General features: G+C 37.2%; 1 protein-coding gene across 2 annotated transcripts in view; it reads right to left on the bottom strand.

Annotated features, from left to right (window-relative positions):
• Positions 1–16: 16 nt before the first annotated feature.
• The window catches only part of AHCYL1 (adenosylhomocysteinase like 1), a 71,183-nt gene continuing 59,388 nt past the window's right edge, over positions 17–11,811 (bottom strand). For both annotated transcript variants that reach the window (XM_042465519.1, XM_042465520.1), the window contains exons 8-14: positions 11,395–11,511; positions 10,290–10,353; positions 7,319–7,407; positions 1,701–1,771; positions 1,129–1,223; positions 944–1,042; positions 17–286 (exon numbers count right to left, since the gene is read on the bottom strand). In XM_042465519.1, the coding sequence (XP_042321453.1) occupies positions 119–286; positions 944–1,042; positions 1,129–1,223; positions 1,701–1,771; positions 7,319–7,407; positions 10,290–10,353; positions 11,395–11,511 (703 nt within the window). In that variant the 3' untranslated portion in view covers positions 17–118. The remainder of the gene's footprint in view (positions 287–943; positions 1,043–1,128; positions 1,224–1,700; positions 1,772–7,318; positions 7,408–10,289; positions 10,354–11,394; positions 11,512–11,811) is intronic.

Raw genomic sequence — 11,811 nt, 5'->3', positions numbered from 1 at the left:
GTATGTTTTCAAAGTTACACTAATGCTGTACATGCAATCATTTTCAATACCATGCATCAGTATAAAGAACTAAAATGACAGAAAAAGCACAGTTCAAACATTTTCTAAAGTGGCTTTTCTAGAGTTCAGATGAAGATATACACTCCAAGCACACTATAACTACAGCATGGGGAAAATCAGGAAGACGTGCAGAAAAAAATATTCCACAATGAAATACCTGGGTGGTAGCTGTGATAGACAGAACAAAGGTAGGAACAGTTGAACAGCTCAGATTGAGAAGTCGTCCCTAATGCAACAGGACCAAATAGAAAACATGAAGATAGTCTGAGAAATTAACAATATGGCAGACACAAAAAGAACCATCAAACTTCTGAAAAATATTACAGGTTCCATTTACTTTAGTAAGTGCCTACCTACAAAGAGATCCAGGACAGGCCTATATATGCCATAAGCCATGTTTGTAGGCCAATTCATTTATGCTCCTGCAGACTTTGAATATGCATACATAGTGTGGACCAAGAACAATGTGTTTCCTGTCCAAGACAAACAACCTAGATATTCCTAGATGAAGGCAGCTATTTCTCTTTCTGATGAATACTTCAGATGATTAGAGCTGTACTGAATCCAAAATTAAAGGCACCATCTAGCTATGTGGGGAATTAAAATATTTTGAGCAGAACCTTTGAGGCTTTTATATACACTTTTGTCTTATTATATTTGGGTTTCTACACAAGCCAGACAGTTCTGAGGTATAGAAGACAATCTTGTTTTCCTGCTCTAGATCCTCACTCTCCTTCTAGCACCACAACCTCCCCTTGTTTGCATGGTATGTATTTAGATGTCCATCCTATTATGTTTCAGTTTCTTCGAAACAAAAAAGCAGATAAACAACTCTTTATAATGTCTCCAACAGAAACTTCTGTTTGGGCTTTCCCAGACATACCTCAGCTAGGAGAACAACTCGCTTGCCATCAGGCCAGATTACATGATCCACTTGAGAACGTACACGCTCCCAGGTAAGCTCTGGTGTACGAAGACTAGCCTGAGAGGGGAGAGATGAAGCCTTGGGTCAAGAACTAGACTTTGTGAAGTGGACTGAAAGAAGAATTAAGATTAACAGATACTCACCACATCAATTTCAGTGTTAGAATGGCCCATATTACATACAATGCAGCCATTCTTCATTCGGTCCAAGTGCTCCCTAGTCACAACATTCTTGTTTCCTAAAGTGAAAAAGAGACAGCTAAAGCAAGTTGGGGAAAGATTTTGAATTCTTAGCTACTCCTTGTCTATGGTTAAAGTATTAATTCCCAAACTGCATACAGAACAGGACATTGGTCAAAGATGTATATTCCATATACTTCTTATGTATCCGCAGAAATTTTCTAATCTACCTTAACATTTAAAATTTGAATGGGGAAATGTTTTCATATCAAATGGAAGTAGTACTTCTTGGAAACAAACAGAAAGACAGAACTAGAACAGATGTCCCCTGTGATCCTCCCGATGATTTGGACTTCAACATCCATAATTCCTGCCTGTTGGCCAAGTTGGGTGGTGATTTTGGGAACTGAAGTCCAAAACAAATGGAGGACGAAAGATTAGGAGCCACTGAACTAGATGAATTTCAGTAGGGGAGATACAGTATAACCATATGCTTGAAGGCACCCTTTCCAAACACACACCTTAAATTGTTTTACCTGTACAAGTTATAACTACATCCACCTGGCGAATGACTTCACTGAGCTTCACTACCCGAAATCCATCCATGCTGCCAAAGAGAAAACAAGACAGTAAAAGGACACTGACCACAACAATGCAAAATCAAAGTGCTGATCTGACCATTTAAAATGGATTCCTCAACATATGATCAGTTTAGACAATCTACTGCAACATTTTGGCAGGGGTTTGAAAAAATATTCCCAAGCAAATTCATAGAAGAAAACAATGCTTCTGTAATGCAGTTTCATGAATAATTTGACAGTGCCTGGTTTCACCAATACATTTTCAGAAGAGGTGGAGACTGAGCTTTGGGAAGCTATTAGGTGCAACTTTTTGAAGCAAGATGTAATTCATGGATATTTTCCTCTTGCTGAATTAAAAGTTAAATAATCCATAAACAATTTGTTAAGTTTCAGTATGATAACTGGATCTCTTCTTCATACTGTTAAAAATGCTACTCTTATACTGTTATGATGGGAGACACCTGGCTTAAGGAGACTATGTGTGAAAAGGATCTAGGAGTCCTAGTAGATCACAGTTGAACATGAGTGTGATGCGGCAGCTAAAAAAGGCCAATGCAATTTTAGGTTGCATCAATAGAGGTGTAGTGTCTAGATCAAGGGAAGTAACAGTGCCACTCTATTCTGCTTTGGTCAGGCCTCATCTGGAATACTATGTCCAGTTCTGGGCACCATAATTTAAAAAGGATGTTGACAAATTGGAGTGTGGAGGGCAACCAAAATGATGAAGGGTCTGGAAACCATGCCTTATGAGGAAAAACTTCGGGAGCTGGGTATGTTTAGCCTGGAGAAGAGATGCTTATGGGATGAAATAATAGCCCTGTTTATGTATCTGAAGGGGTGTCACACTGAGGATGGAGCAAGCTTGTTTTCTGCTGCTCCAGAGACTAGAACACGGAACAATGGATGCAAGCTCTAGGAGCAGAGATTCTACCTCAACATTAGGAGGAACTTCCTGACAGTAAGAGTGTAGTATGGTGGGGTTGCCTTCCTTGGAGGTCTTTAAACAGAGGCTGGATGGCCATTTGTCAGGACTGCTTTGATTGAGAGTTCCTGCATGGCAGGGGGTTGGACTGGATGGCCATTGTGGTTTCTTCCAATTCTATGATTCTATTACAAACAGCAACTGCTTAACTGCATTTAGAAAAAAGGAAGAACCAGGGAGCAATGCTTTATGATTTACTCAGTGTTCATGCATTTCGATATTTCCAATAGATATATACTCCAACAACCATCACACCTTTTTAACCCATTCCCTACATGGGCATCCTCTTTATAGGTATTATTGAAAACACTGACATTGCCTAAAATAGCAACAGCAGAAGAAAGATAAGCTGTTGAACTAGTCCAGAACAGCTGATTTCATGTGAAGTCACCAAAAACCGCTTTACTGTATACTGAAACTCTTCCTATGCTCAGTAGACATGGAAAACAGAAATGATGTCCACCTATTTCCTTATATCTTTGGCATCCTTCTAAAATAACAATGGAATAGAGAGGTGAATATTATGCAGGACAAAGGACACAACCTTACCAATACATTAAAAAAAACCTAACTAGAATAGTGCAAAAGTTTGAAACGGTATCAGGACTTAAAATTAATATTCAAAAATCAAAAATAATCTTTTTCAATACCAAATGGCAGGAACAAAAGATAATGCAGATTGTAATGAACTGTAATTAGGAGTTAAGAAAATGAAATATCTGGCAGTACATATAATGACTAATGCCAATAATATGATACAAGGTAATTATACTCAGGATTTTTTTTTGAGGGGGGGGTAGATAAATAGATATCAAAGTGGTTGTATAAAAATGGAATACAGGCCACCCACCCATCCCAACTCTTGGTTTGCCACCCTTGGATTTAAGCATCTGTGGACGGCTGTAACGGTCCCCCTCTTAATGATGGCAGGCGTTGGGCTTTACTTATCCCACCGCTGCCACCTAATTACGCTGCCACCATTTATGTACCGGATGTCCAAACCACAAGCCTTCTTTTTTTATGGCAAGCACCTGGGACTTCTGTTATCCCACCGCTGCCACCCAATTATATAATATGAACCCCCTTCCCTCTGGCAGGTTCACCTTATTTAATATAGTAGCGTGGAGCTGATATGTATGACTGACAAGCTTCTATGTAAACCAAAATATAAACTTTATTAAACAAAATGGTTGAGCATCTCTTTCTTGAACTGAATGATATTATGTAATTGCTAGTTCAGGCCCAGGTTACTTAGTTACACTTGTATTATTTGACTCGGCTACTGTCACTTTACTTTTCCCTAGATATCCCTCTATCACCTAGAGACTTTCCTGCCTCTCTTTAAACAGTTCGTTCTCTTAACTCAGCCACCAAGGCTAACCATATCCCGCAGGATATTACACTCCAGTCCCTCCCTCTCCTAGAGGTCTGGCAGTGCAACAGTAGGGAGCCCTTTCTACACAGACTCTACCCCTAACCATCCTTCTTGAGCCCTGGAACCCTCCCTCTCAGGATTCCAGCCCCTAACTAACACATTCCCGCAGGAACTCCTGGACCTCAGTCCTCTCTCCCCAAGATTCTAAACCCTAACTGCCGTTCTAAACTGTCCCGGTTCCAACTGACTCCCCAACTGTCAGTTCGGAATCTTCAAAAGTTCCAGCCTACCGGCTATTGGCTGACCCTCAGCTGCCTTCTGATTGGACAGCTGGGAGTGCTCTCCGTTACAACGGCAAGCCCATTACCCCTAATGGCTGCTTGTGAATGTGCAGGAACAAGAAGGAACATTGAAAACCACAGGACTTGAGGTCCCACAGTTTTTTTAATCCACAGGGGAATCTGGAACAGAACCCCCACAGCTACTAAGGGCCGACTACACTTCACTAGAATAACAGTACAGTACTTAAAATGAAGTTGATCTCAAAATTATTATACCCTTTTCAAACAACATCAAGGATAATTAGACAATGGGATAAGAGTATTAAAGACTGAATTACAGGAAATAAAAAAATTAGAGTATTAAAATATTAGTTTACTTCCATCAAGAAAAAGGAGGTCAGGAAGTCCTATTTTTGGAATTATATTTTGAAGCATCCCAAATATTTTATATATTAGATTTTGAATATGCAGAAAAAAGGTGGGCTAGAACTGAAAAATTATGTGAATAACATGGATTACACACACACACTTCAAATGAAACCAATGAGTAAGAAGACCATGGGTGTGAAGATGAGACCCTATCAATCAAGCCTACATATATGGTATAAATGGCCTAACAGAATAAAAATAGAAAATTTAAAATGTTATGCAATAGAATGTTTAAATAAAAGTGGAATTCAAGAATTAGGAAGATAGATTAAAGAAATAAAACGATAAAATATAGAATTACAGGTGATTTATTTGAAGAAAGAGGGAAACCAATTGGGATTGAAAAATTAACTCAATTAATTAGCAAGAAATAATGGCTCAATTTAATGACAATAGGAAGAATTTTACAAGAAAAAAAGGTAATGATATGTCACAATTTGAGGATTTAATAAAAAGAAGAATAAGGGGAGAAAGGGGCATAATAGGAAGGGTATACAAGTTAATTTTGGAGAAACAATTTTGAATAAAGGAAGGCTTGACTGGAATATGGGAGAAGGATTTGAAGATAAATATAGAAGACATAACACTTTGGATCTCCTAGATAACTAAAATCAAAGACAAAGGTTAGAACACAACAATGAAAGTTAATTACCAAGTGGTATAAAACTCCACATCAGATTGCAATGATAAATAAAAAAAACATTCTCCAAATTATTGGCATGAATATGGGCAAGCGGGGACAATATGTTCATATATGGTGGGAGTTCCCCTATATGCAAAGATTTTGGTTAGAAAATGTTCAAGAGATAAATAGTATGATGGGGAGAAACCTCCAATTTAATAAAGATAGTTAATTTGAACTTAAGAAAAATGGGACTGAATAAGATAAATTTAGACTAAAAAAAATTTAAGACCTGCACACACTGTAATAGCATTGGGACAAAAATAGTCACAAAATATCTAATATTTTTAAGGGACAGAAAAGGAAAATGTAATAGTCAAATAAATGAAATGATCTGGTTGGACTAAGAATGTCAAAGGTGTAAAGGAGTACAAAGAAGTGAGAGAAACTATTAATAAGATATCCCACATTATAGGTATTAGATACCAAAATATCTATCATAACCATTGAAATGTTCGTGGAATAAAAAAGGAAAAAATTAGTAATGATTTTATTATATAAGTTATATGGTATTATTGAGTTTAAAATCAACAAATAAAGGGGGGGGGGAGAACATTATCAGAGGATGTTCCCAAGAAATCCACTGATCTCATCTATTTTTTTTTTCCATATATTCACAAATGAGTCTATATATAGATAAGACATTGCTGTTAAGCAGCAGACATGGCAACAGAGAAATCAAAAATTCATGAGGTGAGTGCTCTTAGGTAAGGAGCATGTAGGTGACATATTTGTAAAGAGCTTCATGGAGAATATAATGTCCATATGGAACCATCTTAAAGACATGGGAGTGCCACATTTAATATCCTGATGAGAAAACTATACTTAGGACAAGATGTCACTGTTAGAAGAGAATATGGAGAAACAGAATGGTTCCCAATTGGCCAAGGGGTCAGGCAAGGGATGCATTCTATCAGCCTATTTGTTTAACTTGTACACATAAAATATTGTAAGAAGAGTAGGCTTAGACTCAGAAGGAGGACTGAAGATAAAAGGAATGAACATTAATAATCTACGATATGCAGATGACACATACTTTCAGTGAAAAGCATCAAAGACTTGGAACAATAAAGGAAAAAAGTGCAAGGGCAGGCTTACTATTGAACATAAAGATAACAAAAATAATGACCACAGAGGATATACATAAATTCAACCTAGATAATGAAGAAATTCAGATAAAGGCTTCCTGTACCTTGGTTCAAACATTGATCAGAATGGAGACCATAGTCAAAAAACAACAAGAAGACTAGGAATAGGAATGGCAGCCATGGATTTTAAAGTGCAAGGATATACAACTAAGCACTGAAGTTTGACTTGTCCAAGCCATTGTACTCCCCATCACTATGTACGGATGTGAGAGCTGGATAGTGAAGAAAGCCAACAGAAAGAAAAACTAATTTGTCATGTGGTGCTGAGAAGAGTACTCAGGATACTGTGGAAATCCAAAAAGACAAACAAATGGGTTTTGGATCAGATCAAGCCTGAACTCTTCCTGGAAGCCAGGATGATGAAACTGAGTCTGCCTTACATTCGTCACATCATGAGAAGTTATGACTCACTAGAAAAGACAATAATGCTAGTGAAGGTAGAGGGCAGCAGAAAGAGAGGATTGATAGACTCAATCAGAGAAATCACAGGCATGAATCTGCAGAACCTAAGCAGAGCAGGGGGGCTTAGAACCGTCTCATCCACAAGGTTGCCATGAATCAGATCTGACAAGGGCAGTTAACAACAAGCATGAGATGGAAGATCCCCTGAAGATGTATACCTTCTAGTGTGGATTATCTTATATTGTTAGAGTTTGGGTAGCAGTTCATTTCTTACCAAGCTTGAAGAGCACAGATGGGATCAATCTCTGTAATGTAAACTATGGCTCCCAGTGCCTTCAGAGCTGCACAGCATCCTTTTCCAACCTGCACAACAGTCACAGAACCAAAACAAAGGCAAAAGAACATATTATTATGGCATAAACTGTGGGTCTAAACTCTCTTCTGATGCATAAAGTCAGACGGACAGATATATACACACAAAGTTGTACACAGTGGGTCCATGAAATATAACCTGACATTTCTGTGGAAAAGTTCTAACATACCATGCTTATTCACTGATGGACAAAGGATAGGATAGGTGATGACAAATAACCAAATTAGGTGAAAGTGTTAGAAAGTTTATTTCTTTCTCTATGTCCCCTGCACTGCAGTAATATGGTTGGTGGTAATTTGTTTTGTAGTTGTTTACTGTCTATTATTAGGAGGTGAAGACATAAAGTGTGTCTCTCCATTCATTGCTGTATTGTTATCAGTATCTCCTGGTTTTGTTTTTTATGACTTAACTTTTGAGATTAGGAGCAGAACTAACTGTCAAATCTTCTCTAGTTTCCAAATACTTATGATTTTAAAGGTATTTATTTCAATGGGATTATCCACTGTGTTTCCACATGTCACGGGCATAAATTTCCACATGTCTGTGAAAAAGAATGAAATTTTTATTTTTTTAAAAAATTGAGGATCTCCTTATTTCACTTTACATACTGCAGTCCAAATTAATCACATGCACTCATCCCATAAAGCCTGATATAAGTAGTATCACAGTATGGTTTCATGGTAAAGAATCTTCCCCCAAACTCAAGTTACTTAGTGTACTTTATGCACACCGACACTAGTGAAGAGATTTCTTGAAATAACAAATCTCTAGCCATGGAACAGTCACTCAGGAATATACCTTCCTTGCTTATAATCACAAACAATGGCTTATTAATACAGAAGGGTTGGTTAATGACTTCAGTTACTTAAAATGACTTTAACCCCCCCCCCTCACACACAGAGTGATTGTGTGTATGTATGTGTGCATGTATAGTCTGGCTATTTTCCAACCTCTTACTGGAACAACGACTATCTAAATTTAAACATTTTAACATTAACTGTTTATTGAGAGTTGTTCATTGTTAGACTAGTATCCAACGTCAGTGGTTTTTTTATTAACCACTTTATTTTATAGTGCAAGAAATGCCATTCAGAAAGAAATCTTTCAATTATCATAAGTTCAACCAAAACAACTTGCTTCAAAAGAACACATTTTAAAAGAACAATTATTATTAGACATAGTGGCCATACCATTTGAAATGCATTTTAATTTTCTGATTTAGTCTTATACTAGTGTAGCCCTATACTTGTACACTGTGCCTGCCGCGAGCACAAGCCCCATTACCTGTAATGGGACTCGAGCATATGCACTTTTTGTTTTACGTGTGGGGGTCCGGAACAGATCCCCCACATAAAACAAGGGCGCATGGTATACAGGCTACTGACTTGTCAATATACTTCCAAAGTTTTATTGAAAGATGTAAATCACATCAAAGCCTAAAAACTTTGGACTGTTAATGTCAGAAAGTATTAAAACATGATTGATCAAGCTTTCTAATACATAAAATAATTTTCACAGTATTAATATAAGCCGAATTCATTTTTTAATTAAAACATTAATGAAAAATAATTGGTTTAAACCAACAGAAACACCAGTTTACATAAAACAACAACAACAACAACAACAACAACAAACACCAATAAGGGTTTTTGGGGATCCCACCTCCATCCTCTGGCCCTATAATAGTGAGAAGCCTTCAACTGTGTAATAAAGCCTTACTACCTGGAAAAGTCAGCACTTTTTATCACATAAGTATACACAGCATAAAAATATACACTATGTTTCCAATAAAACAATAAAGTAATCATACAGTAGAAAATCCTATCATGTGGTAAGATATCTATCTGTATTGGCTCATTTTATGCCAAACCAGGAATAAAGCAAGTAAAGTAGTTAAATTAAAACTACTGCTTTAACATGTTAGGGACAAAGAGCTGCAGAAGCCACTCACCCCATTTTCTACTTCCCTAATACCTGTGATCCTCATTCACTCATTTGTTTTTTCAAATCTGGAACCAATCAGACAGTTCCAGTTTTGAAAAAAAGGCCATTTTAGGCTCCAACAGTATCTCTCTGTGTGGGTGGTAATGATGGAGAAACAGCCTTAAAATTGCGTATTGCTCCTGAGAGATATCTGATGGAGGCAATTTTCCATTTTGGGGCCTATTTTACTCCAAGCAATAGAAGACTTGGATGGGGGCAGGGAAAACTAGCAAACTTAAAGGGCTTCACTGTTGCTTTATATCACTGAGTCTATGAAAGGTTAGGAAACAGCCAAGGGCCAGTACCCTCCCCTAACATTGGAATGTACCTCTGCTCAGCCCTTTTTCCAGGCAAGGTCACTTCAATAGTGAAATTCAACTATGAAGAGAAGATCCAGAGGGATAATCCTCCACTCCGACATTCTTCTTTTGCCATTAAAACATTAAGGCCTTCCCATCCACACAACTCAATCTATTGACAATATTGCAGTAACTCCATGTTTCAACAGAGAAAACTGTTGTTGTTGCATCTAGTTTAGCCCTTAATGTGTAGAATTCAAAATGGTGCCACTGATACAATGTTGGTAATGGAGGAAAATCAGAAAAATTTATGTATGTTTCTGGATAATCTGTAACATAATGCCAGCTGTATCATGTGCACATTCTTTCCACGTTTTACTCTAGAAATACAATTGAAATCAAGGACTCATTTAATGATGTCTAGCTGGTACCAATAACTTGTAATCCTCAATCTTGTGTTATTAAAAGATCTTCCCAATACTTCTATTAATCATGCATGAGACCATAACTAATAAAAGTTGATAATGAATACAGCATATAATGAATGCTAAGCACTAATGAAAACTCCTAGATTAACTCCTGAAACTCACCTCACCATAGCCACATACCACCACTTGCTTCCCTCCAAACATCACATCAGTTGTTCGCTTAAGCCTATGGAAAAAAAAGAGACCTTTTTTTGAAATGGTAACAACACAACAAGCTACATGTATTTAGAATCACAGAGTTGGAAGAGACCACAAGGGCCATCCAGTCCACCCTCCTCCCTTGCAGGAATACACAATCAAGGCAAACTATTAAGGAAGATATTAAGAAAAAGAGCTCCTCTTTTCAAATTTTAAGGGTCTGGGTGGGTGATTTGAACAAGACTGGACAACTTTGGGGGGGAATGAGGGCTGCACTGAATTCAAATCCACTTAGGCTACACTCCTGTGTCAGTGTACTGCTAAACCTCAGGGATTCAGTATCAAAAAAAAAATTCCTTAAATTTTTTGTTGCTGTATATAGTTCATTTTCTTTGAGAAAAAGATATGCAAGGATTATGTAACTCATTTGTAAAGCAAAATAGGGTTTTTTGCCACTGTCCTAAGACACATCAGTAGCTCAGTAACAATTTTGAAAATGTAAGGCTGGAGGCTGCAAAACGTATTAGTAGTACATGTGGCCTGTAGGCCATGTGTTGTCCACCCTAGATTAAGATGATGAAGTAGAATACATACATACATACATATTAAAACACAAATTGAAGATAACAATTACACCAAATTAACTCCTGATTTTACCCTATATAAACAAAATCTGTATCAAAATAAGTCACATATATAACCTTCCTCTAATACACCTTCAAGGAAAATAAAATGAATATTTATGGAGTGGAATACAAATTAAAAGAGAAGCATAAAAGCTAGCAATTAATTCTTCTCAATCACACATACATAAACATGGCCAAGGTCCTGCACTGGGAGACGTAGCTATGGTGACAGAAGCCCTTTGACCAAAAAATCCCGATACAGCTTGGGTCCATGATATTTTAACATAGTGTTCTGGATTTCTACAGCAGTATGGCCATATGCTATCACTGGACAGCACAACAATGTATTTCAACTCCACAGCACTAAAGATATATAATGGAAGCTGGAGATTGCTTTGAAATTTCTTTTCTTTTCTGCCATCAAAGCTTTCTGTCAGACTCACCCATCCAAGATTGACTCTCTGCAACAGTACAGATTATCAAATTTCTGTTTTGTGACAGAATCATTGACATTCATGGCTGGAACACACAGCTTCCCAGCCTTTGATAACTGGTATAACCTGAAAAGGGGAAAGAAAATTAAATAATTATTCTTTAATCATTTAAATAGAAAGTTAGTGAGATTAAAATTGAATCATTAGAGTAATGCATTACTGGCTTCCTGGGCCAACAACAAATGTTTACAACTTGTTTTCAAAAAGAAGTAGAGATGCCTGTTCCTATAAAAGGGTGTACCCTTCCACCAAAATAAATAAATAAATAAATAAATATCTGCTTCTGATACATATACTGTATTCCTTCTAACTTTTAAAAGAACAGAAACCAATGGTGAAGCTAGAAGATGCTCAATGTAACTAGAG

The sequence above is a fragment of the Sceloporus undulatus genome, chromosome 4 (assembly GCF_019175285.1).
Source record: "Sceloporus undulatus isolate JIND9_A2432 ecotype Alabama chromosome 4, SceUnd_v1.1, whole genome shotgun sequence".
In the NCBI taxonomy this organism is placed as follows: domain Eukaryota; kingdom Metazoa; phylum Chordata; class Lepidosauria; order Squamata; family Phrynosomatidae; genus Sceloporus; species Sceloporus undulatus.
This window is presented reverse-complemented; position numbering and strand designations above follow the sequence as displayed.